The sequence below is a fragment of the Antechinus flavipes genome, chromosome 6 (assembly GCF_016432865.1).
Source record: "Antechinus flavipes isolate AdamAnt ecotype Samford, QLD, Australia chromosome 6, AdamAnt_v2, whole genome shotgun sequence".
Taxonomy (NCBI): domain Eukaryota; kingdom Metazoa; phylum Chordata; class Mammalia; order Dasyuromorphia; family Dasyuridae; genus Antechinus; species Antechinus flavipes.
This window is the reverse complement of record NC_067403.1, coordinates 211,286,913-211,313,302: the sequence shown is the minus strand read 5'-3', so window position 1 is coordinate 211,313,302 and position 26,390 is coordinate 211,286,913. Positions and strand designations below refer to the sequence as shown.

General features: G+C 36.3%; 1 protein-coding gene across 1 annotated transcript in view; it reads right to left on the bottom strand.

The window, feature by feature from the left end:
- The window catches only part of CTR9 (CTR9 homolog, Paf1/RNA polymerase II complex component), a 29,153-nt gene that overhangs the window by 1,174 nt on the left and 1,589 nt on the right, over positions 1 to 26,390 (bottom strand). Inside the window, exons 2-23 of the mRNA XM_051964780.1 lie at positions 25,716 to 25,814; positions 24,316 to 24,555; positions 23,012 to 23,129; positions 22,221 to 22,310; positions 19,716 to 19,864; positions 18,949 to 19,056; positions 17,811 to 18,155; positions 16,640 to 16,729; positions 16,402 to 16,530; positions 16,099 to 16,282; positions 15,537 to 15,625; positions 14,579 to 14,764; positions 14,396 to 14,483; positions 14,033 to 14,181; positions 10,919 to 11,035; positions 10,599 to 10,744; positions 9,355 to 9,426; positions 8,193 to 8,328; positions 7,859 to 8,014; positions 7,155 to 7,309; positions 3,276 to 3,372; positions 2,103 to 2,215 (exon numbers count right to left, since the gene is read on the bottom strand). Coding sequence (XP_051820740.1) covers positions 2,103 to 2,215; positions 3,276 to 3,372; positions 7,155 to 7,309; positions 7,859 to 8,014; positions 8,193 to 8,328; positions 9,355 to 9,426; positions 10,599 to 10,744; positions 10,919 to 11,035; positions 14,033 to 14,181; positions 14,396 to 14,483; positions 14,579 to 14,764; positions 15,537 to 15,625; positions 16,099 to 16,282; positions 16,402 to 16,530; positions 16,640 to 16,729; positions 17,811 to 18,155; positions 18,949 to 19,056; positions 19,716 to 19,864; positions 22,221 to 22,310; positions 23,012 to 23,129; positions 24,316 to 24,555; positions 25,716 to 25,814 — 3,056 coding nt within the window. The remainder of the gene's footprint in view (positions 1 to 2,102; positions 2,216 to 3,275; positions 3,373 to 7,154; positions 7,310 to 7,858; positions 8,015 to 8,192; positions 8,329 to 9,354; positions 9,427 to 10,598; positions 10,745 to 10,918; positions 11,036 to 14,032; positions 14,182 to 14,395; positions 14,484 to 14,578; positions 14,765 to 15,536; positions 15,626 to 16,098; positions 16,283 to 16,401; positions 16,531 to 16,639; positions 16,730 to 17,810; positions 18,156 to 18,948; positions 19,057 to 19,715; positions 19,865 to 22,220; positions 22,311 to 23,011; positions 23,130 to 24,315; positions 24,556 to 25,715; positions 25,815 to 26,390) is intronic.

Genomic DNA, 26,390 nt, shown 5'->3' with positions numbered 1-26,390 from the left:
TCTCTTTCCCTAGGGTGACTGGGCTTCTTCATCAAAGTCTAGAACTATTACAAACATAAAATTATGAAGTAAAGAAAAAAGGGGTAAAACTGTATTCTTGGGAAAGTTTACAAAAATTAAGGCAAAACCCCGTAACTCACTTAACATAAAAGCCTCTCACAGGTTTAGAGAATGTTAAATACCTAAATTATAGCAATGTATCTGCTAATGGTTTTCGAAGATTTGGAAAATTCTTCTAAGAAAAAAGTTTTCTTTAGGGCTTAAGACTCTCTCCTATCCTGGGAATCAGGACTTCTTTATGTGAACAACAGCTAAGGAGAAACCTATCCCACTCAAGGATGAAATGTATCAAGAAGCTCAAAATGAGGGTGACCCAACCAACCCACAGAACAGGAAGGAATGCAATGGACACTTGCTAGTTAGTGAATTCTGAGAGGAGAGTAAAGGTCAGCACAATGGACAGGATCCTTCTTAACTCCATAGTCCTCTTGGGTGTTCTAAGGATTACTATCACTGCTGCCAAAAAAAGTTGTATATTTCCAAGAATTCCTAGGAAATACAGCTCGATCCTTGCCCAGGGCTGCAGCATTTAGCCACAATCTCTGCTTCAACTCCTTTGATGCTCAAAACTTCATATCTCTTTCACCCAGACTGTGAAATGCACCTTTTGTTTATTTTTAGCATATCAAAGTCTTCCAACCAGTAAGTAAGTGGTAGAGAAAGGAGTACAAGAAGAGTCATATATAGAAGAAATGACACATTTCCTGAAGACCCTGCCACCGCTGCTGAAATAGCCAGCAAACTGGAAAAATTAAGAATTATTAGAATGATTGTATAGAATAAGATTAGGATTCCTGAGGAGATAAGACACAAAAAATCACTTTGGATGAAAGCAAAGACCACATACTTATGAAAATCATGGATGAGATGGTACAATGAAGAATATTAAAACTCTGGTTAGTTAGACTCATGGGCAAAATCTAACAAAATGAAACTGAAATGTAACAGATATAATATCTTATGTTTTGATTCAAAAAATCAACTACATAAAAAATAGAAGGAAAAAATAGAATTGTTTTTTTGAAGGTGAGAACTTGAACCTGTATCAGTTTAATATCAAGAAGAACTTTCTAACAGCTAACCCTGTCCCAGAACAGAATGAGCTGCCTTGTGCAGTCTTGTGTTTCTTATCACAAGAAATGCCCAAGCAGAGGCCTGATAATAATTTGGAAAGAATGTTGTAATGGATGCTCAATTATCAGGAGGACAGTTGGTGACCTCTAGAAGATGGAAAAGATTTCAGTTGGGAAAGAAGCAGGCTTGGGGACTATTGTTGAACTCACACAAATGGCAGAAAAAGTGAATAGTAGAGACTTGTTTGCCACATGCCTGGATGAGGAAGCCTTTGTGAAACAATCTAAGCCTAAGAAAAGAAGGCAGTATTTCATATGTGAATCATTACAAACGGAGCACTCATTAGATGAAGAAGTATATATTCCAAAAATATGGAGGGATGCAAAAAAAAGCAAAGAGAAATTCAGCTATGGGGTATGAAGAGAACTGGGATGTTTCTGGGCACATTCCCCAAATTGTTAAGGCTGATATCAAAGAAGACAACTATCTCCTTCGGCAACACATCCTTTGGTATCTGCAGAAAGAGAATCGTGGGCTGAATAGCTCATTGGACTGAATGAGGAGGACAATTTTTATGCTGTTATAATTTGGCAGCCTGAAGGCTCAAGTCTTCTGACCCTTCTGTTTGTCTTAGTCTAGTATTATAAAGGAAGGAACCTCGTAGTACAAAACTCCCTTTCCCTATTCATCATTCTCCATCCCACTAACACCCAGAGCCCACTATTCTCCTCCTGGGGCTGGAAAATAGAGGAAGGGAGGAAGAAGGAAAAACACAGAGGACACTCTGTATTAGCAAATGCACTCAGTACTAATGAAGGCACTCAGACCTCATCCTATGCCCTCCAAACTCCATTTCTCTCCTGGTACAAGAACAAAAGGCTTTTTCAAGCAAACAGCTTAGTTACCAATTATTTTCATCTACACACTTTACCAGAGCAGAACAACTTGCCAAGAGAAAAAATACCTACCCCTCATCAGCAATTTTAAGTTTATCTTCATCTGAAGAGTCATCACTTGATGAGATTATGGCTTTTGATTTTATTTTTCCCTTCATTGAAGGAGGCAATCGTTCTGGCTTAGGCTAAAAAAAAAAGATCATACACACAATCAGTAAAAAAAAAAAAAAATGTAATTTTAGGTAATTTTGCTAAACTGATTATATAAAGCAGAACCAAAGAGTAAGTAATTTGAATAATTTTAAATAAAACACTACCATTTGTGCTCCACAGTCTCATTATGTGAGGGAGTTACTTTTAGGGTATACAAAATGATACTTACCCTCTTACTTTCTCTAATTCCTGAAGCCTACACTGTACCATGAGTACAATATTCGGTCAACCTTACTTCCCAGTACTCTCCTTGAACCAATCAAACAAGGTAATATCTCAACCTCATTGAGAAACTTTCATAATTTGCTACTCTACCCAACGCCATACCTTTGCTCCCATTTTCTAGACAACCAGGGGATAGTACCAGGGCCAGGAATCAAGAAGACTAGAATTCAAATCCTGTCTCATACAATTACTAGTTGTGTGACTTTGAGTAAATCATTTAAACTCTGTTCCCCTCAATTTCCTCATCTATAAAATGGCATAATAATGGCATCTAACTCCCAGGGATATGATGAGGATATAGGAGACCATCATCACTCAGCACCAGCATTGGGACTGGCACACAGGAAGAGCTATGTAAATGTTAGCTATCAGTATTATTAGTTCTACTATTAGAATATCTTTCTCCTCTGACCACTACCATGCTAAATACCCTCTGGATGGCGCAGCACAAATGTTTGGCTTGCAATGTAATCTTTTTACTTGATTAATAAACGTTTTACCTCCTGCAAAATTGTAAGATTCTTGAGGGCACCTGTCTTATCTATCGTATTTACCCAACAAAAGAGAAACATTATAATATAATAGAAAGAGAGCTGATTTCAGAATCCAAAAGCCTTAGAGCAAGTTCCCTAGGCAGCTATATATGCTGAGAAATTGCAAAGAAGGTGGGAATCTGCATCACTGGAAAGTTTCCTCATTTGGGAGGAGTGCCACATGCCCACTGAAAGCACAAATTCAGCCTCAATTCTTTCCCCAAATTGAAACATACAGATGAACAATGACGAAAACCCCCCAGAGGGGACTTACAGCCTTTTTCTTTTCTGCTCTAGGTGGGCGACGTTTTTTCGGCTTGGGGCCATTTTCAGTTTCTTCCTCATCAGATCCATCATCTCCCTTTGGTGGTCTTAATAAAGACAAAGAGAAAAAGAACATACTTAAGTAACATTTATGTCTATTAAAAAAAGTACCTTGAGCATGGATACTGTTATATTTTTACATGAACATATTATATTTTGTGTCCATAACTACACTGCAATGATCTAATGGGTACAGACCAGGCTTTCTATTTATAGTCTTCCTCTATGTACATGGCACAATATTGTAAAAATTATGCACTCAAGAAAATCTGCTACACTCGACTGGGTACAAAAATTCATCCTATCCTAAAGGATAATAGGAGATAAAGGAGATAAGAGGTAGGAGGAGGAGACAGATAGAAGCAAAACATTTTTAAGGAGGGACAGGGTGAAGGGGGAGAAAGAAAAGAATAAACAGGAGTGAAATACAGTTAGCAAGAAAAACTGTGGGAAAAAAAAATTTGAAGCTGGTTTCTCTGATAAAGGCCTCATTTCTTAAATTCTCAAATAAAGAACTGAATTAAATTTATAAAAATAAAAGCCATTCCTCAACTAATAAATGATCAAAAGATAAGAACAGTTTTTAGGTGAATTAATCATAGCTACCTACTCCTATATGAAAAAATGCTCTAACTCACTATTGATTGAAAAAATGCAAATTAAAACAATTCTGAAATACCACCATATACCTGTTAGGTTGGTTAAGAGGTTGGACGGGATATGACAAAAATGAGGTATTAATTCACTGTGGGTAGTTGTGAAGTGACAAAAGCCGTTCTGCAGGGCAAGTTGGAACTATGTCCAAAGAGCTATGAAACCTTCTACCAAGGAATACCACTACAAAGTGTTTGTATTCCAAAAGAGATAAACAAAAAAAGGAAAAGGACTCATATGTACAGAAAATATTTACAGCAGATCTTTTCTGCAGGCAAAGAATTGGAAATTAAAGGGATGCCTTTCAATTGGGGAATGGCTGAATAATTTGTGGTCTGTGATTATGATAGAATATTGTTTTTTTCTCCTTTCCTTTTCTTTTTTAAAAATTCCAATAATATTTTACTTTTCAATTATATGTAAAGATAATTTTCAATATTGATTTTTCTAAGATTTTTGAGTTCCAAATGTTTTTTTCTTCCTCCCTTCTCTCTCCCCAAGAAAGCAATACACATACAATCATTTTAACCATATTTCCATGCTAGTCATGTTATGAAAAAAAAAAATCAGAACAAAATCAAGGGGAAAAAGCAAACCAAAAAAAAAAAAAAAATGAAAATAATATCCTTTGTCTGCATTCACTCTCCATAGGCCTTTCTTTGAATATAGAAGGCATTAGTTCTATCCCAAGTCTATTGGAACTGTCTTGATTCACTGTATTGCTGAGAAGAGCTAAGTCTATCATAGCTGATCATTACACAATCTTGCTGTTGCTATGTACAATGTTCTTCTGGTTTTGCTCACTTCCCTCAGTATCAGTTCCTGTTAAGTCTTTATAAGTTTTTCTAAAATCAACCTGCTTATCATTTCTTATAGAACAAAAATATATGGAATACTATTGTATTCTAAGAAATGATGAGCAAGATAACTCTCAGAAAAACCTGGAAAGACTTTCATGAGCTGGTGCAAAGTGAATATTTTAAAATGACTAGCTGTGATTGACACAACTATTCTCAGTAAAACAGTATTCCAAGAGAACTCTGAAAAAGTTAGAATGAAAAACGCTATCTATACATAAAGAAAGAACTTCTGGTGTTTTGCATGACTATGCATGTATAATACTGAACTGATGAATTATCAATGATGGGAGGGGGAAAGGAAGAAAGGAAAGAATGTTAAAAATTATTTTTTACATTTAACTGGGGAAAAGTAAAACATTTAAAAAAAAAAACTACCAAAAAAAGAAAAAAAAAAGAAATAAAGATGTGCTGACAGACTTAGGAAACATCAATCCCCTCCTGTTAATCTAATGCAGGATGAGCTTTACACAGGTCTGTGATAGGCAACCACTTAAAGGGGTAGGTGAGTAAGCCAAAGGGCTGTACCAAGGCTTTTCTGCACCCAAAAATATCTTCCTCAAAGTTACAGAAGAATGTTGTTATTCATTTCCTAAATGATTAGAAACAAAAGATCCATGCTGCAATTTTAAACACAAAAAAAATCAATCTACAGATAAAACATGGAGATATTGTAAGATCTGTTCAAGGTCTTTAAATATCATTGTATTTTGTTGCAAACAAAGCAGCTGAGCAGGGATTCTTAACCATTTTTGTCACGGTCTCCTGTGAAGTCTACGAATTCCTTTCTCACAAAAATGTTTTTAAACACATAGATTACAAAGGAACCCAATTATGCTGGAATACAGCTATTAAAAATTCATGAAACAAGTTCACAGTCCCCCGATTAAGAATCTTTGTTTTAAAGTTAAAAAAAAAAAGAAAAAAAGAACTAAAATGTCTAAGAATATCAAATGGTGAGAACTGTTCTAAATATCAGCACTATGAACTTGACAGAACTCCTGCTTAGCCTTCCCTGTGGCACTGGGCATCACAGGTTCCCAAAAGCTGTGATGCCAACAGAACACAAGCTGGGACAGGTGCTCCTGGGCTCTGAAGAAGGAAGGGCCCAAGACACCAGAGAAGCTCATAAATTTCTGTGCGATGTTTGTAGATGTGGAATTAAAACTGTTAGGTCTGTCCCATAGTTCCCTAACCCACATTCTCTGCTACAGGTTTTTTCCTTGACTTGGTGCTATATTTCATGGCTATTTTGGTCTATTTTCTGCTCTCATTTTTTTCATGTACTTTCTTTGCTTTTCAGAAAAGCCTAGAAATCAAATAAGAAAACTATCAAAAACCAAAGAAATCATTTATGTTCACTAATAATCAGAGAAAAGCAGATGTTATGACATCTATCAGGACCAGCTATATGTCAGAATTCCTTATTTTTGTTATAGTTATGCGGAAGAAAGACAAAGTGGTATGAGATGGTATACGGTTAGGTATAAAGCAAAAAAAGGGGGAAATTCTTCTCCCTTCAAATTCCATCCAGGGGTTTGATTCCTCAGAAGACAAAACTTTTATCTTGTCTAATCCTTCTAGGAAGCTGGAAGAGCACCAGGTCTAATCATGCAAGGAAAATGGACCTTGCCATCTACCCCCTCTGCTACACCTGGATTACTTCCTTCCACTTCCCCAGTAGATAAATTGTCTCGTATGTGCTGTCTCCTCCAACTGGACAATCTTGATTTTTCTGCTGTATCCTCAGAGCTGCTCACAGTGCTTGGTGCAGTGTCAGAGATTAACAGCTACTTTTTTATACACCCATTAAATCATTCATTTTTTAAAGACTAGTCTAGCTAAGTGGGAAGTGAGACTACCAAAAACAGGGATTCAAGAGGATGAATTTTGGGACCTATGACAATTCAGAGCAGCCAGGTGTCCTACATCCAGAGTGCAGGACTTGGCAGTAAGGAAGCCCTGAGTTGGAATCATGCCCCAGACACTCAGGAGCTCTGTGACTCTGGGCAAAGCACCTAAATTCTCTCAACATCAGCTTCCTCATCTGGAAAATGGGTGTAAGAATGGCACATAATTTAAATATATTGTGAGGCCCAAAGAAGACCTCAATTGGAAGATGGGAAGGCAAATCTGCACCGGGGAAGGACAAAGTTCTCAGGGTTGTCAGCACAGGCTCCCAGTCCTCTAAGCACAAACTCTGCAGCAGAAGTCTGAAGAAATTGAAGTTGTGTCTAGACATTAGTACAAATATGTGAAAAACACTTTGCTTTCAGGAAGCTGAGAAACAGCTAAAGGCTCCTTGACTACTAACTCACCGTCTCCGTTTTTTCTTCTTCCTCTCACCCTCCTCTTCTTCCCCTTCTTGTTCACTCCCGCTGCCTTTCCTTTTCTTCTTCTTCTTGGATACAGGCATGTCTTCATCAGTGTCATCATTGACAAATTCATCAAACTCACCTCCCTTCTTAGAACGCTAAAACCCAAAGGAAACCAAAATCAATGATTCTTGGATAAATATAGCACATTTGAGTACTAATGAAAAACAGTAAAAAGGGAACTATGCCTATTTACCCTATCAGAGCTATTTATACTTTACAGATCCATTGAGGCAGCACCATGGAGCAAAGGAAAGTGCTCCAGACCTAAGACTGGAAGATCTGAATTAAAATCTAACCTCAATCACTAACTGCGTGACCCCAGAGAAGTTACTTAACTTGCTTGCCTCAATGTCCTCAACTATAAAACTGGATTAATAATCACACCCACTTTTCAGAGCTGTTGTGAAAATTAAATGAGACCATATCTGTAAAGCTCTTAAGTTTAGCGCCTGGCACACAGTAGGCCCTTAATAAAACTTCCATTCCATTTATCCATTAAATCCCATTTAGTAAGTAACCAGAGAATGATGCCTGAGACAGGACCAAATGTTTACAAATTCTACAATGAAAGAATAGGACTGGATCTCTATAGCTGTGGGTCAGCTTACTGAACCACTTCCACCATCTCCCAGAGGAGTACGCACCCTGCCCCCGCCTCCGCCACCGCCGCCTCTTTTTTTTTCTTTTGTCCCTTCAGCTTCTCCGGTGAACATGAGAATATTCTTGGTCTTCTCTACATATTGGGCGCGCTGCTCCAGAAGCTTCTTCTGCTCTTCCTTCTCTCGGAGACGCTTCTCTTCCTGTGTAGAACAAAAACCAAGGAGAGGGTCAGTCAGCGTGCTCAGGGCCGCACACCTGAGGGCCCCAGCCACAGGGTGCTGCCTCTGGAGAGTTCCCCCCACCGCTCTCGGCAGAGTTGCTTTCAGTGTCTCCAGATCCCCGTGCTCCCCCCTCCACAGCGAACAAAGCCAACAGAACCTGCTCCTTCAGCAGTTTCTGCCGCAACAGCTCTTTCTCTTGTTCCTGCTTGGCCCGCAGCTCCCTCTCTTCCTCATCCTGCTTGCGTGCGCGGGCCACATGGTACTGTGCCTGGCTCAGTAAATCAGAGCACTGCCTGAAAGATTGACAGAAACTCAGGTAGTAGGGCTGGTCCTCCTAATGCAAATAACACTCAAAGGAGCACAATGTGATATCTATATAGGTTAGGCTTTAATTTGCAAAAACATCAATTTACTTAATCAAAAACATATATTCAAAATCAAATCAATGGTAAGAACTATTTTTTCATGTGAGAAGAAGAAAAGGTACCAAACTCAGACTTATACATTATGACGTGGACTTGGGAAGTACAATCGACTCTGGGGACGTAGCAAATACCACCCAAAGCCTTTAGTGAACTTCAGCGTTCAGCGTTTGGAGCTGGAAGGAATCTTTAAGATCATCTACCCGCCTCCTTCCCTCCCCACCTTTGCACCCCCACAGACACCCAGAAAGGCTGCTCTGTGACTACCCTAAAGTTCTCTTTCCACAAACAGTGTTTTTCCACAAACGAGTAAATTGCCTAAAAGGAAACCAGGCCTCAACCAGAGTAACCTTGGTCTGGATAGGAAGGGGTCACAAAAGAAATAAGACTTTTACAAATTTATAACATCACAGAAGTATAAAATGCCATATTTGAAAAGGAAGTGAAAATAAATCAATTCACAAACATTTATCAAGCACCTATTATGAACCTGATAGGGTACTGGTGACGACAGAGACCAAAAAAAAAAAAAAAAAAAAAAAAAGAATATAAGAACAAAAGCAGTTTCTGCCCTCAAGGAGCTTCTACTTGGCAAACATCACCCACACAGTAAAAACAGTACAATCAATTTTTTACAGATGAAGAAACTAAAATTCAGAGAGGCAGATTAAAGGGCTTCACAGAGATAGGCAGTGAGGTGCAGAGCTATGAACAGAACAGTTGTCTGTCGAAGGCTCTTTCCACAATACTACAACCATCTCTTTAGACTTGGGGAATTAACCTTTGACTTTTTTCATTACAGTTTCTAGGCAATCACTAAAGGCATAAAGTAATGGCCATTCCTGACAAAGTTTATCTGTACCAAATGCCATATTTTAGTAACATAAAGACTCTTACCTGGCTTCTGTAGCAGCAAGGGCCAAGTCAAATCTCATTTTGTCTCCTACTTTACTCAAATAACTAAAATACCTAGTATGAATGGGAAAGGGAAGAAGAAAGAGTATTTAACATTAAGTTGAAAGAACATTCTACATTATTTTTAAAATTATGCAATGTCTATAGCAGAGGTCCTCAAACTTTTTAAAGTTTGAGTTTACTGTCCCTCAGACTGTTGGAGGGCCAGACTATAGTAAAAACAAAACCTTTGTTTTGTGGGCCTTTAAATAAAGAAACTACATAGCCCTGGGTAAAGGAGATAAACGTCCTCAGCTGCTGCATCTGGCCCGCGGGCGAAGTTTGAGGACCCCTGGAGAAACAAATTATTTTAAAATTTAAAATTTGTTTTATAATTTAAAAAAACTTTTAATTTAAAAAAAGTTTTAAATGGCCCATACATTGGCTTGTACGAGACTCTCACCACAACTATATGTCTACCAAAAAATGCTATTATCTCAAAAGTAAAAAAGCTCAATAACATTTTAAAGAGCAGACAAAATATGGTTATAATTAAAATCAACAATAAGTGGAACCATTAGCAATAATTAAGATTATTTTAATATAGCAAAGTTCATCAAAATAAATTCATATTTAATGCTGTTCTCAGTTAAACCAAAAATTAACTAATGATTAAGCCAAGGTGTCCTAAAATTTACTCAATGAGTACTTACTGCATTCTTCACACTTATAGACAATGGAATTATTTTTTTAAAGTTTTCTACACTCATGAAGTTTTTAAAAAAATAAAAATATAAGCACAAGATATGTTGAAGGCAAAAGATTTCTCTAGTGGCTTTAAAATTCTCAAAATACTCTGTGAACATGAAGGGGGTAATCACAGAAATGGAATTATATATATATTTTTAAAGTACTAAAGAATAAAAAATTAACAAGTTAGAGAAGGGCTCTAATAAAATAAAATAACATGTAAAAATAGATTGCCCAGATCAAGTCCCTCACATACTGTATTCTCAGCAATGTTTTTTCTTATTTCACAGACAAGAAATTAACTTAAGCAACCTTTGTGAACTCTAAATTTGTGGAGCACTACAACTAGATTTTTAAGTAGCCTGAGGGTAGGAAACTTATTTGTCTTTTTCTGTCTCTCTTTTTGTCTCTTTTTGATACCATGTACATTGAAGAAATGTTTGCTGAATAAGGAAATATAGTATTCCAAATGACACTTCTAATATCTCTTTCTTTACCTGTGAGCAAGTTCCAATTCTTTAACTGCATTAAGTACCTCCTTGAGATTACTCTTCTCATCCTTAAGAACAGAAGTAGCTAGCCTCTGAAGTACCAGAGCCACATTGAACATGAGAACTGTATCACTGGGTGCCACATGTCTAGCCTGTGTTCAAAGAAAGCAAAAGGAAATAGGTTCCATGAGCTAAATCACCTGAGAAATGGATCTTGGTCTATAATTTTTATAGACCACAAATACAAACAAAAAAGTCTGATGGAGAAATCTCAGGCCACTATCCCTTGCATCAAGTCCAAAGTTTTGATTAAACAAATTTTTTACCTTTAGCAAAGTTTGTTTGCATTCCTGCAGCTTGCCACACTTGAAGAGGGCACGGGCCAAATACAGCACAACTTCTGTATTCTGATGTTTGTAGAACTTTCGGAGGCAGTTTTCATACTATAAAGAAAAAAGAAAGTGCCTGAAACACAATGGAGCTATCAAGACCATTCCAGTTTGAGAGCATGAGTCTGTGTAATTAAAGTACTGCTCACTAAAAGGGCAAGGCTCTTTCAAAAGGTTCTACAATTTCACAAATTTATCTCAGATTTATTTTTATTTTAACTTAGGATATGCTTTGGTAATACAAAAAACTGTGTTGTTCCATAATTTGGGATACAATCAATTCTGAATTAATTGTATCAACGCAGGCAGAAGGGTATACAAATTTGGAGGATCAGTTGGCAACAAAATATAATTTTATTTTTTATAACAGCTTTTTATTTTTTAAAATACATGCAAAGTTAGTGTTCAATATTTGCCCCAAACAAAATTCAGTGTCCCAAATTTTTCTCCTTCCCTCCCCTTTCCCCCCTCCAATATAAGTTAAACATGTACAAGTCTTCAAAATATATTTCTACATTTATCATGCTGCACAAGAAAAATGAGATCAAAGAGGAAAAAAATAAGAACAAGCAAGCAAACAACAAAAAGTGAAACAAAATGTAATTTTAAACAATAACATGCCTTCCCATATTTTTTTTGCCTAGTCCCAATCATTTGGTCTTTCTACTCAACCCTCTCCTGGCTCAGGCCTACTGGTGGTAGCAGAGGTCCTGTCCAAATAGCTAGAAAGAGCCCACTGTCTATTGAAGATGACTAAGATAAATCAAGCCAACTATAGCATCTTGAACAAAACTTTCATGTTTTATTTTAAAACAGGTAGAATGCCAAAACATACACACACACACACACACACACACACACACACACACACACACACACATTACAGTAAGGTTCTGTACAATAAGGCTATTTTCATGGCCTAGCAGATGGTGACTGGCTGAATTAATCTCAATCTCTATAATGGATATACAACAAATGCCTTCTATAGTCTTTGTTTACCTAAGTCTCACTGCATAAAATAACAGCAGCTAACATTTATATAGCATTTGATTGATCATAAAATGCCTTATATTCATTATCTCATGTGATGCTCAATGAAAGATACATGTAGTAAGTAGAAATGCTATTACCCTCCATCTGATAAACAAGTAAACCAGACACAGAGGGAAGTGGCTAGGTGGTTAAAAAGAGCTCTCAGAACAGCATTTGGATTTCCAGACAAGTTAAAATTGTACTGACAATACCGAGCACATAGTAGGCATTTGATAAATGCTTTTTGATCAATAGGATCCTGATCAGAGAGGGAATATGTCTAATAGGGACCAATTAAAATGTATTTGCCTGAAAACTTGCAAATGAAAGCAAAAGAGTTCAAATGAAAAGAAAAATGGAAAAAAACACAACAAATATCCATGAAACTGGATACTATAAAGAAAAGCTACAATGTAAGAAGACTAGAAATAAAGAAATACTCTAAAATTTATAGGAAACAAAATCCAAGGAAGGGACCAGTTACTTAAAGCCCCTGGCTTGAGAAGTTACTACACAAATGTATCAACTATGAGAAATAAGCAAGAAAAGAAAGAGATTATTAACTGAAGGAGTCAAATTTGACCCCATAAAGGTCACTAAAGCTTGGTGGGATGAGACCTATGACTAGGCTTCCTCTTATGCAAAGATAGTGATATATTCACATGAGAAAATCTGGGAACTAAGTCAGGAAGCCCACATAAGTGCTGATCAACAATACTGTATTTGAAGTATTTTATAGACTAGCTAGACTAAAAGAGGAAGACAAAAATGTAGAATTTACTAAAGAGATCCTAAGTCTTACACAGGAACATGCCCTAGTAGCAAGAGAAACAATTTCAGAACTTGATTTAATGCCAATTTTATCTTTAAAAGATGGAAGAGTGAAAAAAGGGGAATGAGTATTTTGTTCCTGATTCTTACCCACAAAGAACTGTTTATCAAATAGAAACTATAAACTTCAGTTCAATTCAGCAAATACTAAGTTTATACTGTGTGCAAAGGGATATATCCATTCTATCTTTGAGTCTGTGAAACAGCCTAAACTATTAGAAATTCCATTACTTACATATATGTTCAAAAGAGAATGATGACAGGAAAAAAGGCCCATGTACACCAACTATCATTTTTTGTATTAGCAAAGAATTAAAAATTCATTGATTAGGGAATGGCTACACCAATTGTGGTACCTTGTAAGAAACAACAAATGTGATGAATACAGAGAAGTATGGGAAGATTTAGATGAATTGATGCTAAGTAAAGGAAGCAGAACTAGGAAAACACTAAAAATAGTAATTAGAACAATGTTAAAGGATAACAAAATAATCAGAACAGGATGCTGTCAATTATAATTGACTTAAAGAAGAGCTACAAGAAAGTAATGCCGCTTCACACTTAGCACATGTAAGAAGACTATTTGTAACATAGCACAGAATGTCAGATTTTTTGCAATATGTTGTAAGTTGTGCCAAACTATTCTTTACCCTCTTGAAATGTAGGTGATATAGAAACAATAATAAAAAATTATTTTAAAAACTTTAAAAAAATAATATCCAAAAATGTGAATAAGCTGGTCCAATGAGTTCCCTTTCACTGGATATATTCAACAAAAGGGCCTGAATGACCATTTGCTAGTTACATTGGACTAAATAATGTCTAGTTGTTCATCTTACAAGTTTCACAACTTTAAGGTGCGCATACTTTCTCTAACAAATTTAGAGCATTCTCTAACTTACTAGAGTTCAGTTACTTCATGCTTCAAATTAATGCATGCTAAAAACATAATTATAACAGTACTGAACTATAATTAATCCTGGATATTCCCATTAAGATAATAGGCTCTGACATATTTCTGAATGAACATTAGGAAGAATGACAAAATAATGGTATTTAATTCCACTAGAGGGCAGAAGTGGTTAAGAAAGTATTCAAGTCCATCAATAAAACTGGTGTTTAAAAACCTGTACTTTTAGCCCAAATTTTCTATTATTTTTAGATAATGCAGAGAGATATATACATTACCATTTGAACAGCACTGATATATTGCTTCTGCTCCACATAGATATGTGCTAAGTTTAGCCACACATCACTAATATCTGCAGTTGCCTCTCTTACTTGGGCAAATACATCACGAGCTTCACGGAAATATCCCTTGTGGGCCAACACAGCACCTAAGAGAAGGGAAATAAACAATTTTTTTTTAAATTTAAGGTGACAATGCCCAGTAGGAAATTAGGACAGATAAAAATAGCAAATCATATTTCAGAATAATTTTATTTATAGAGAAATTCAGGGTAATAACCTCAGTGTTGAACTAAGATTCACCATCACTCTTCTCCGAATCATAAATTTCAAACTAGTGCAAATATACAAGCCTTACACTACCTATGCCATTGGCAGCATAGAGGTTCTTAGGATCATTTCTGAGGACTTGCTTGTAGATGGCTAGTGCACGATCCTGATGTCGCTTTTCCTAAAGAAGAGAAATAACATGACTAGTTAAGAGACCCTAGGAAGTTCAGTCAAAAGACTGACAAAAATCCTACCTTCAGTAAATAAAAATATTACCTTCTCTCGGTCTCTAGTGGGTTGATGCAAAGTTTGTAGCCAAACATTGCCAAGGGCTAGCATAGAATATGTGTCATTTTGAGTGGATGGTTGTTTTAATATTCTTTCAAATTTCTTTTGACCTGGACCCCATTCTTGCTTGGCCAAATGAAGATTACCAATCAGAGACCAAGCATCTGGATGATCCTGAAAGACATGTTAAAAGATTTTATTCTAGGTCCCAGAAAGTTAGGAATTAGAAAGGACTTTCATTATCATCTAGCTTAACTTCACTTTCCTTATTTTACAGAAGAGAAAACTGAGCCCCAGAAGGGAAAGGGTTTCCTCATAAGGTAATCAGTGGAAGAGCTATTATGAGATTCAGAATTTTGAAGATATTGTAGTCCAGTGCCCTATGCTAACTCTCCAATTATGGTACAACAGAAAGCCCAATGGACTGCAAAGAAAACGTCAAGGCTATGAAGGATGAGACATCACAAAAACTAAGCATGTAAACTATTTCACACAAACAAGGACGAATTTTATACCAAGTCATGTGAAAAGGTGATTGTAGGTTACTTTACTATTATGGAGAGATAATAATTCAGACACAAAGTTGAAGATAAGAACAGATGGAATAGCTGTATGAATATAATACTGGATATCAAGTACTGATTAATGGATTACCATTTGCTGGGGATGCAGTAGAGGAGCCAATAAATAAATAAATATTTTTTTAAAAATAGGACCTTTTAGGTCCCCTCCAACTCATAACATTTTATGAGTTTCCCCAAGTCCATGTAACTAATATACAATCACACAACCTACATTTCTTTAATAATGTTGGCTCTTTAAAAGAAATAAAAGTTGGAAAATAAAGAGACCTGAGTTCAACAGGTCATAGTCTTTAAAAGAAATATATTAACTATATGATAAACTGAAAATTTCCATTTCTCAAAAAGGTTTTACTATTACCAACCTGATTGATCTGAAGAGCTTCTTTAAACCAATCTGAAGCCTCATAAAAGTTTCCTTTATCTCTAGCCATTGCTCCTAAGCGCAAATAGCCTGAAAGAAATATTTGTTAAAAGATCAACTGTATAAAATCAAACTTCAGCTTAAGTTCTACCTCTTCAGTCTACTTCAAAATCCAAATCTTGCACACCACCCAAATTTCTCCCAATATTCAGCAACAAAAATTGTACAATTCAAGAAAGTTCTGCCTCCTTCCTATGCATTACAAGCACTGAGCCCAATCCCCATTCCTCTCCATTCATACTTCTGGCCATTTCCCCTTATCTAGAATATCCCCAACTTCCCCAATTCTATTTATTCTTTAAGGCCATGCTCAAATCTGGCCAGTAAAGAGTTAAATTCTATGAAACTAGAGATTGTATCGTTTATATATTCTATAGCTAATGTTATTTTTGATTTAACAAGTTTCAACATTTCTAATTTTTGCTTTGTTTGTTAAATAAATGTATATTAAATGAATAACTGAATGACTTGCAGGGTTTTAAAGAGTAACTTGAAATTCTTACAATCAACATAATTAGGATGTTCTCGTAATATATTTTTATAAAGCTTTTCTGCTTCGTGGAATTCACACATTGCCTCATAAAGTCTGGCCAGATTGTACGATGTTGTAACTGAGATGGCATTATAGTAATGTTCGTCATGCTCAGCTTCTGCCTTTGCACGATCCAAAGATGCCAAAAAATATTTCTGTCAAAAATAGAAAAACAACTTTTTAAAAAAAATGATAAGTCAGGGCTAACTTAAAAAAAAAAAAACAAAAAAAACCTACATGCTCCTGAAGGATACAGACACCCCTTTTTTCTCACCTTTGCTTCTCCTAAATTTCCGAGCCTAAAATGGAGGGCACCCACGTTATTCAGAATCTCTGGCGGGACGTCAGCCTGTACCTTTTCCTGCAGGATACGGGTTGCTGTTCCATAAGCTGACAGTGCACCCTGTAAGCCCACAAAGACAGAAGAAGGCCTAAGTCATGATGATGACCAATGCATTCACAGGTTAGAGACTGTGCAGGGCCCAGCTAAAAAGGAATTCTCTGTCACCTACCTGTATGTCAGTCTGCTCTAGGATTTGTGCCAATTCGATCCAGGCCTCAACATCATCTGGATACTGCTCTGTGACCTTCTTCAAGTGACCCTGAGACAGAGGAGATGTCAGGATCAGGGTGCCATCCACAAATCACCAAGACAAGTTACCACCAATGCACCATTAAAGTACCCAAAGCAGTGCTTGTCAAGGTGATAAAAATTAAATCATCAAAATGTAGGTAGCACCAAGAAGTCAGACCAGACTCAATCAGGAAATGGGCTGGACACCAGCTTTGCTATGACTTCACTGTCTGGCCCTGGGCATGTCATTCTACCTTTATGAGCCTAAGCTAAAGTAAAAACTGGAGTTATCTGACCCATAGTCTTTGGTAAACCACAAAGCAGTGTATCATCATCATCACCACCACCACCACTATTATTAAGATGATTGTCCCCTGAAATCTTACTCTTGAGGCATGAAAGAAAGCCTGAGTTTGTAAAAGGTCTTAAGGTTAATGTAGTCCAAGCCTTGGCAATTGTAAGCCAAGTCAGATTAATTTCAGGGTTCTCTTGTCCCAGGTCCACAGTACAAAAGAGGAATGAAGTGGTTACCCAAAAAGGAATTATTTCGGTTATAGCAAATCATGAATGTTATTTATTTATTTATTTATGTTTGTGAGGCAATTGGTTAAGTGAACTGCCCAGGGTCACACAGCTAATAAATGTTAAGTTTTTGAGGCTGGATTTGAACTCAGATCCTTCTGATTCCAGGGCTGGTACTCTCTCCATCACGCCACTTAGCTGCCCCAATGAACATTATTTTCTAAGACAAAGTGGGACTGTGTGATCTTTGTTGGCATAAAGAATGGCATGGAGATAAAATAACCACTTTTATGAAGTAGTACATTCTATTGTTAATAATCCAACTAAAATCCCACTTACAAGAATTTCCTAACCTCTCCAAATCTAGTGCCTTCCCTCTTTTAATTATTTCCTATTTATCCTACAGACAGCTTGTTTGTACACATTTAATCACTTGCTGTCTCCTCCATTAGCCTGTAAGGTGTCAAAGGCAGGATCTCTTGCTTGCCTCTTGTATTGCCAGCATTTAGCACAGTGCCTGGGATATAGGCTGACTGACACATCCATTTGGAAGATCATTTCAGAATAACCAAGATTTTTAGATGTACCTTGGCAATATCTCGTTTGTCTTGATCTTCTGAGGCAGCATAGAGAGAGCCAAGAATTTTCATTGTTTCATAATTGTTGGGATAGGCTTTCAAAACTTTCTCAAAGCACTGAGATGCATTCTCCTTGTCACCTCGGTAAATATACATTTGGCCCAAACCAAAAAAGGGCAGTACAAAAGAGGATGAGGCAAACTGGGTGGCTTGATAGTAGTACTGGAAAGCTTGGTCATAGTCTTCCTGAACATGGAAAGACCGAGCCAGCTGATAACAGCTTTCTGCCTGCATAGCTTCCACTTCTGTGTTATGAAAAGCATGGAGAGCTAAATGTTGGACTTTGCTATAATCCTGAAAAATGAAGAACACAAGATAAAACACCACAAACCACAGTCATAAAAGATGTTATACAAAACTTATCCAAAGTAACACAAGAATAAGTGACCAAAATAATTCTATCATTGGTACTAAACCACCTCAAAGTTTCAGTTAAGTTTTCTCTATCATCTTTGTTTAATAAAACAATACCATGAAAAGGACATTATGCACTCCATAATCGTTTAATGAGGTATGTTAAGAAAAGAAATGCATTCCTAATTCCTGGTTTTATCTTTTAAAAGCTATCAGTTAGAATTCTATACTGAGAGAAGAAAGAAAACACTTCCTAAAATTAAAAGGTTCTAATTTTACTCTACAGGGATCACTGTAGTGTGTGTACAAATCACACTTCCTGTAATAATGGCTCAATTTATTTATAGCTTTCAGTTCCACAGAGTTTTCTTTTCACAATATTCCTCAAAGATGGAGAGCACAAATTTCATCTCCCATTTTACAGATGAGAAACTGAGAGTCAGAATGCCTAAGGGACTTGTCCTGAGGCATCCAGCTAGAATGTGCAGAGCCAGGAATTGAAGCCACCTTTTTGCTAATTCCTATTCTAGTCCTCTTCCAATTCCACTGAGAGAGCACATCACATAAACTGATACCCAGACCATGGCATATCAATCAAATGAGGGGTCAATATAAAAACTTGGGTCCCAACCTATTCCCATGGGCCTCAGACCAATTTTCCATTAGTGTTAAACGTGAAACATCATATACTTTGAAGCAAGATCAAGAAAAAAAGACAAAAGATTTCTCAAACCTTTTTGAAGAAGAAGTGATTTGCCAAGTGGTTCAGCACCATAGGATTGCTAGGATCAATTGTATATGCTCGGGACAGAAGCTGGACACCATTTTTGATAGAGTCCGCCTAAATAATACAGGGATTGGGTTAAGAGTGTGAATGAATAATATGCTGAGAGCAATTTTTCTAAAGTTTTCTTTTCAAACTTTTAAAGATATGAATATTACACAAAGCCAAATCCAGGTAATAGTTTAGTTCTTACTTTACTTTTCGGAATATTTAACTTAAGATACTTATGCTTCCCAATAATTCAATAATCAATTGCAAGCACAACTTTATAATAGTTTTAATTTTGGAAATATTCTCTCATATTCTAATTTTGGGTATATTAACATTATTTGAGACAAATGATTTAAAATTAACACTAGCTTAATATGGCAAACAATAGAAAATATTCCAATATATTGTTATGAATTACATTTTAAGCTGTAAAGAAATTTTTCACAACAGTGTCACATCTGTTATTTAAGTGTCTGTGATAATGTTGCTATGGCTGTAATGGCCCTCTTCTTTAAGCAAGGCCACCTCACAAATCATTTTCTAGATGATTTGTAAGAATATATCTTTATATCATGCAAAGGGAAAAAAAACCTATTTATATAGGAAATTATGTTTTTTTCCAACCTATAGTTTGGACTCATCTTTTTAGCTAAATGGAATCTTTGAGAATTTCTCTATTGATAACCAAATCAACCAGTATTTGGATTGTTTTCTTGTTTGCATACCTCTTTATTATTGAGTTCTAGGACAGCCAATCCAACTAATGCTCCCACACACTTGGAGTTGAGCTCCAGGGCCCTACTGAATGCCAGGCGAGCTTTCTCCAGTTTGTTCAGTTTCACAAAGCAATGGCCCATTCCCAGGCGGACTTCAGCTAAAATAAAATCAAATCAAGTCATTCAACCTGTTAAACTACGGCATTTTTAAAGCTCCATTATTTCTCTCAAATGAGTATCAGTCCAACCCTTCTATATTTTAAATAACTATGGTAAAAGTCCATTATTGTTACACTTAATGATTTTTTTCAATAGGTCAAATCCTCCCCAATGATTCCTTTCCCAAGTATTAAATGATGTAAACCTTCTCCAAGAGAATGCAAAAATACCTAACACTGGTGTGATGTGCAGCACATCTCCTAATACCATTGTTAGACTATGCTTCTAAATGACAATTTTAAGAAAGAAAGAGCAAGTCCTTGAAAGTAAAAAACCCTGTGATCAACAATACATTTTTATTCATTTTACAGATCCACAATTTATATAACACAACATTCTGTAACATTTATATAACACAACAGCCAAAGAAGGTTTGCTATCACATACATATTGACCACAATTTGCTTGTCTGAGAGAATGAAAGAGCATTTCAAAAAAAAAAAAAAAAAAGGTTCTGAGCAGGCAGTGAAGAATCAGAGCTACAAGCAGCAAACCACAACTGGGCTTGCTAGGAAATTCCTACAGTGACTATAGAAGAAAGAGATTTCTGTGATATAGTAGTGTCATTAAAATAGAGCACCAGATACCTATAGTCAAAACTACTATCTTAAAGAGGGAATAAGACTGACAAATACTTTTTAGACATAATGCTTCTGCAGCTTTCTTGTTTATATGTAAGAAAGCAGCCAAAAGACAGTGTAATGAAATTCTGAAGCACTGAAATCTATCCTCTGGCTATAAGAGATACAGGACCTGGCACATAGTAAACATATAACAAATGTTTTTGATCTAGCTGATGATAATATTTACTTTCTGAATGTTGTATTTAACACAAAGACTTTACAGGAAAAAAGAAATTGTGATTAACAGTCCTATTTCCTTTTTTGAGAGGCTTATGAGATTGGGAGAACAGGAAAAAGAGGTAGTGAGAATGAGTATACCTAGATTTCAGCAAAGTATCTCACCAAATCAATCAATGAGCAATTATTATTAAACATCTAGGTGTCAAGCACTCTGCTAGACTCTGGGGACATAAAGACAAAAACCAAATAGTTTTTGCGCTCAAGCTGACATTTTATCAGGGGAACACGAATGCATTAGGTAATTACAAAATAAACAATCTAGTCCAAGGCTTTTTTGGGGGTGGAAATCAAGAAAGTCCCATTATCCTCTGTCCTGGTCAGACCACACTTAAATCACTGAGAATTGTTATGGGCCAGAACTCTGAAACAAGGATTCTTACAAGGTGTTAAGTCAGTGGAATTGATGAGACAATGGTTATCTAGTTTAGCATGGTGATTAATAGTTCTCTAAATTCAGTATGAGTATATAAGCTGGGACTCAGAGCCAGAGACAGACTCAGAAGGAGCCAAAGAGAGACTCAGAGAGCTCAGAGCCAGAGAAGACAAGCGGATTAGAGGCGGAAGCTCAAGCCCTGGAACGAAGAGCCAGATTCAATCACTCCATCTCACACCCTGTGGTAGCAGGCTCTCCTCCTTAGCTTCTCCACTGAAACCAAGACTCTGGAAAGGCCTTTAAGAAAGCTAGCCCGGGCCCCAGGCAAGGAAACTTGATTGTGAAGGACATAATAAAGGATTTGGACTTTAACACCTGGCTACTCTTGTAGCAATTACTCAAGTGAAATGAAAGCTGCTCCCAAGACCTCCAGAAAACCCAACTGAGAACATTACAGTGTATGACATTTTAAGGAAGGACACTACCATGAAAGAACATGCTCCAAGGAAGCCACCAGAGTTGTGAAGGGACCTGAAACCATGGCATTTGGGATCAGAAGAATCTTGGAATGATGCCATGAGAGAGAACATTAGAGTAGAAAGGATATGATGACTACTTTCAGATATCTCAAGGATTTACACCAAGAAGGGGTTCTTAGATTTGTTCTGCTTAGCTTGGGAAGGAAGAACTTTCAAAGAGGTAACATTTCCCAGTAATTAAGAGCTATCTGAAAGTGAAGGTCTCTTCTATCTTGTAAAGTAGTGAATTCCTTGTTAGTAGAATTCTTAAACTACAAAACTGTTGGGAATGTTGTGAAGACTCATGCTTTTGATTCTAATGACTTGAAGGGACTCGATTCTGTGATTCGAAGGGACAGAATATCACCTATTATCTTGTTTGAAAAACAAAATGAAGATTTTTAAAATTCTCACCTCATCTCCAATTCTATCTGAAGTACATTTTCTCATATAACCTCAAAGTTAAAAAGTATACCACTAAACTACCAAATTTTAAGCTGGGTCACAGTTTCAAAACTGCTCAGTTTTGCTCTTCCCTTACCTGGACATCCTGGGTTGGTTCGCAGTGCTTTTTTATAGTATGCAAGGGCTCCTCTATAATCTTTCTTGTTGAATGAAATACAAGCTTTACCTATCATGATAACAACAACAAAAAAAGAGCAGTAAGTACATAGTGCTAGTTTAAATTAGGGCTCCTTAAACTTTTCCCACTCTCTACTCTTTTTTGCCTGAGAAATTCTGATACAACTCCAGATATATAGTTATTCAAATGAAACATTTACTGTTAAAATCCTAATTTTGCCACAACCACATTCAGTTACGTGACCCCATATGGGATCATTACCTACAGTTTAAGAAGTTTTGATTTAAAGAATATAAGATAAGCATAAGACTTCAGCACAATATAAAAACCAATGTACTTTTAGGATTAGCAATTAACCTCCATATAGCAATAATAATTTGTGTCCTTAAACATAATAGCTCTAGCTTTACCTTTTAAATGATTCTCTAAACCAGTTTGGTATATTGTCCAAATAAAAAGGGATCACTGTTTATTAAACATTCAATGCTCAGGAATTATTTTATTCCTAATTCATAGAGCGATTAATTTTCATTAATTTCAACAATCAAAAAGCTTGCTTTCTCTTCATCACAGATTTTCTCCATTGAACTTTTTAAGGCACTCTTCAGAGGATAAGCTTCATTTTTAGTAAAACAAAATTCTCTCTCCTTTGCTTAAGGACCAGGGTCGAACTTACAATTATTGAGAGCTATATTCCTGACAGAGGAGAATAAATGAGATTCCTAAGATAGCTATCAAAAAAGGCTTACCAAGAAGGGCTGGTATGTTATTTGGAGACTGGTTGAGTACAAAATGAAACTGTGCATCAGCCTGGTCCATTTTGTCACCTTCTAACAGACAAAAGCAGGCTCTTCCCAATAAATGGTTCTGGATAAAAAGACACACCAAATTAGATTTCCCATATGATAGAGGGCCAATATTTATTCCCAAAGAACTTGTGACAATGAAAAAGACTGGAGATAAATGCTTTTAATTGTAACATATAAATAGGTGGTGGACAGTTCTTAACAATAATCTAAAAAAACTACATTTTTTCACTAGTAATTCTGATGACAAAAAAACACTACAAATTTCCAAATTCTGTCTGGAACCTATGATCCCCCACTGAAGAAAGTAAGATGCCTGAATTGTCCATTCAGAGTGTGTGGTTATACAAGAGAATTTTAATTGTTACATTCATGCAACTAAGTTCTTTATAAAAATTAAACAGAAGTGAATAGCAGGATGACAATGGACTTAATTGTACTTAGAGAAGGTATAAATGGTACTTTCAGTTCACTCCAGCTATTCCCTAGATGCCATCTTTTAAACACCAATGTTCTCTGCATGTAGGACGCTAGATATATGACTACAAATTACTTACCACTACAATCCTGGAAAATCAACCCTGAAGTTGGCCCCCAAAAAGTAATGAAAAATTTCATAATGGATGAGAGCATGGTACAAGGTGAAAAGTACTCAAGCACCTGAGTACAATCCAATTCTGCAAATTACTTACTTTGGCTAAATCACTTCATTTCTTAGAAGCTGTTTCCTTATTTTCTAATTAAAGGAGCAGGACTAGATTAACATTTGAGGTTCCTTGTGATTCTCCATCTATGACCTATGAACCTGTATTACCAATGGTGAGTGGAACCTGTAAAATGACACTGAGGACAGATAGGCAGTCGAAGGCCTGAATCGCTGCCTTCAGAATATTAAGAGGCCTGTGGGAGGTACGAAGTATGCTGGGCAGCTCCTCTGGTGGCCTCTGGGAAAAACAGGAATGAAAAATGCACAGGGGGAGGAGGAGGGTTGCTGTGTCATCTGTACAGGGGGGAGAGAGGGGACCACCAATCATATCAAAGAGAGCCCACATTTTCCCAAGGATATAAAAAACAAAGATGGTTTGCTTTTTATCAGAAATCTCTCTTACTTTGGTCAAATCATCTTTCATTTCTTTAAGAAAAATGAGTCTATTTCATTAAACCACAACCTGCCCCGTGGATGTAAATCACATCCAGAAGCTCTCAGTTGAAACCATGACTAGAGAAAGTTTTCTTTTCTCTTTTACCTGATCATACATGATAATTTTGTCAGCCATTGTATACAACAACGTTGCCTGGGTGATGAGCTCTTTCTTATTGTCCTTGTTTTTTTCTTTCCTAGCCTGTTGGACATAGTAGGCCGCCAATGTATCTAAGCAAGTCATCTGGTCTTTTTCATGGTCTCTATAATCCAGGTTGCCATCTATTCGTGCTGCTTCCAACAACTTCACAAAATCTTCTGTTTTGCCTTGCTTGTAATATTCCAGCTAAAAAAGAAAAATTAGACAGGAGATAGCAACTAAGTTGAATTCTTAAGGAAACTAGGGATTCATAGGCACAGACATTTCAGTCATGGGGAACAGTCTGTGAAAATGTGCTAAGTAAATACAATGTCAAATTTAGGACAGTTCAAGAGTTTGTGGAGAGTAGCAGTAATGTGAAATATATTTGGACAAGCAGGATGAAGCCAGATTTTGAATATGGCAGTGAGGTGGGTTGATCTGCTTCATGAACATTAATTTGGCAGGTATGTCGAAGATGAATTGGAGAAGGAAGAAATTAGAAGAAAAGAGATCAATTAAGAATCTATTACAATTGCCTAAAGAAGCGATGATAAAACCTTAATAAAAGTAGCAGTTATATAAAAAAGGAAAAAGAGGGCAGATGTAAGAAATTTTGTGGAGATGAAACCTAATAGATCTAGCAAGTGGACTGAGGGAAGAGTCAAGGATTATTCCCAACATGATTATTCCTAGGAAAGAAAAATGGGAATATTTGGAGAAGGGACACTTTATTGGGGAAGATAAGTTCTTCTTGAACATGTGTTTGCGATATTAACAAATATAAGTGGAAATGTTCTTTAGGTAGACAGTGCCATGGGATTGGAGTTTAGGAGATTAAAGCTGTATGTATAAAATAGGAATCCTGTACATGGAAACGAAAGATGAAATTCTCCCTCTCCCAAATAATTCTTCTTCCATATGACATCATTCAAGAGACTATAAGCACAATAAAAAGAAATGATTTTGAGTTTGCCTTTTATATTCTAAGCTTCTAGCACAAAGCCTAGCATATAAGGCACATAGGTATTTAAGAAATATCTGCTGTATTTGTACAAGCAATTGTTTTTGTAGTCTTTACTTCCTAGAAACTTTGGCTGATATTTGTTTTTACTTTAAGAAAATTTAAAAAAACTATATGGATGATTTTAAATAACTTTTCTTTGAAAATGATGAATATTGTCTATTTAATATGTCAGAATTGTTTAACAAAATAGAAGACAGAAAACTTCTTTGGACACAATATAACTATGCAACAGACCCAAAGCTTGCCTAAGTGGAAATCAGATACATGTAGCACCTTAAAAGATACATATCATGAATTTATTTTCCTAGTCAGCAAATAAAAAACATTTATAAATACTAACCGCTAAGGCAATCCATATGTGTAACTGAGTATGTTCCTGTTTCAGAATACTGATAACTTCATCCCCCTCCGGTAACTGATCGAAGTCGAGTTCAATGACCTAAAATACAAAAACACTTGTTTCTCATTATCTACATCCTTGTTCATGGTTATTCTTCCCAAAATACAAATTTTATTTATCAGTACATATATGCACATTTATGTAACAAAAAAGAAAAAATAACATGCTCATTTTCAACTGAGACAAAATGCCCAGCTCAAAAATACCGATATCATTCAATGGGAGAGAAATGCTTTGGGCAAGCCCAAGAAATAGATTGATAAGTATAAGCACAAAGAAGTTGGCATTGCTGGCTAAGGTAGAATCATTTTAGTTATAAAATGCCATTAATAATACAACAGCACTGCTTTGCATCTGCACTTAAAACCCAAGTATGCTATTCTTAAGTGAAACAGCCTTAAATTAGCTCTATTTTAATACTTCAGCAATCTTGGATTTCATTAGGGTAGGATACAGATTGCAAGTCTCCTCTGTGACTTAGTAGGTCTTCTAGAGTTTCCGTGGCCCTCCTGGGTCTGTATCCCAAAGAAATCATAAAGGAGGAAAAAGGACCTACATGTACAAAAAGTGTTTGTAACAGCTCTTTTTGTGGTAACAAAGAATTGGAAAATATCT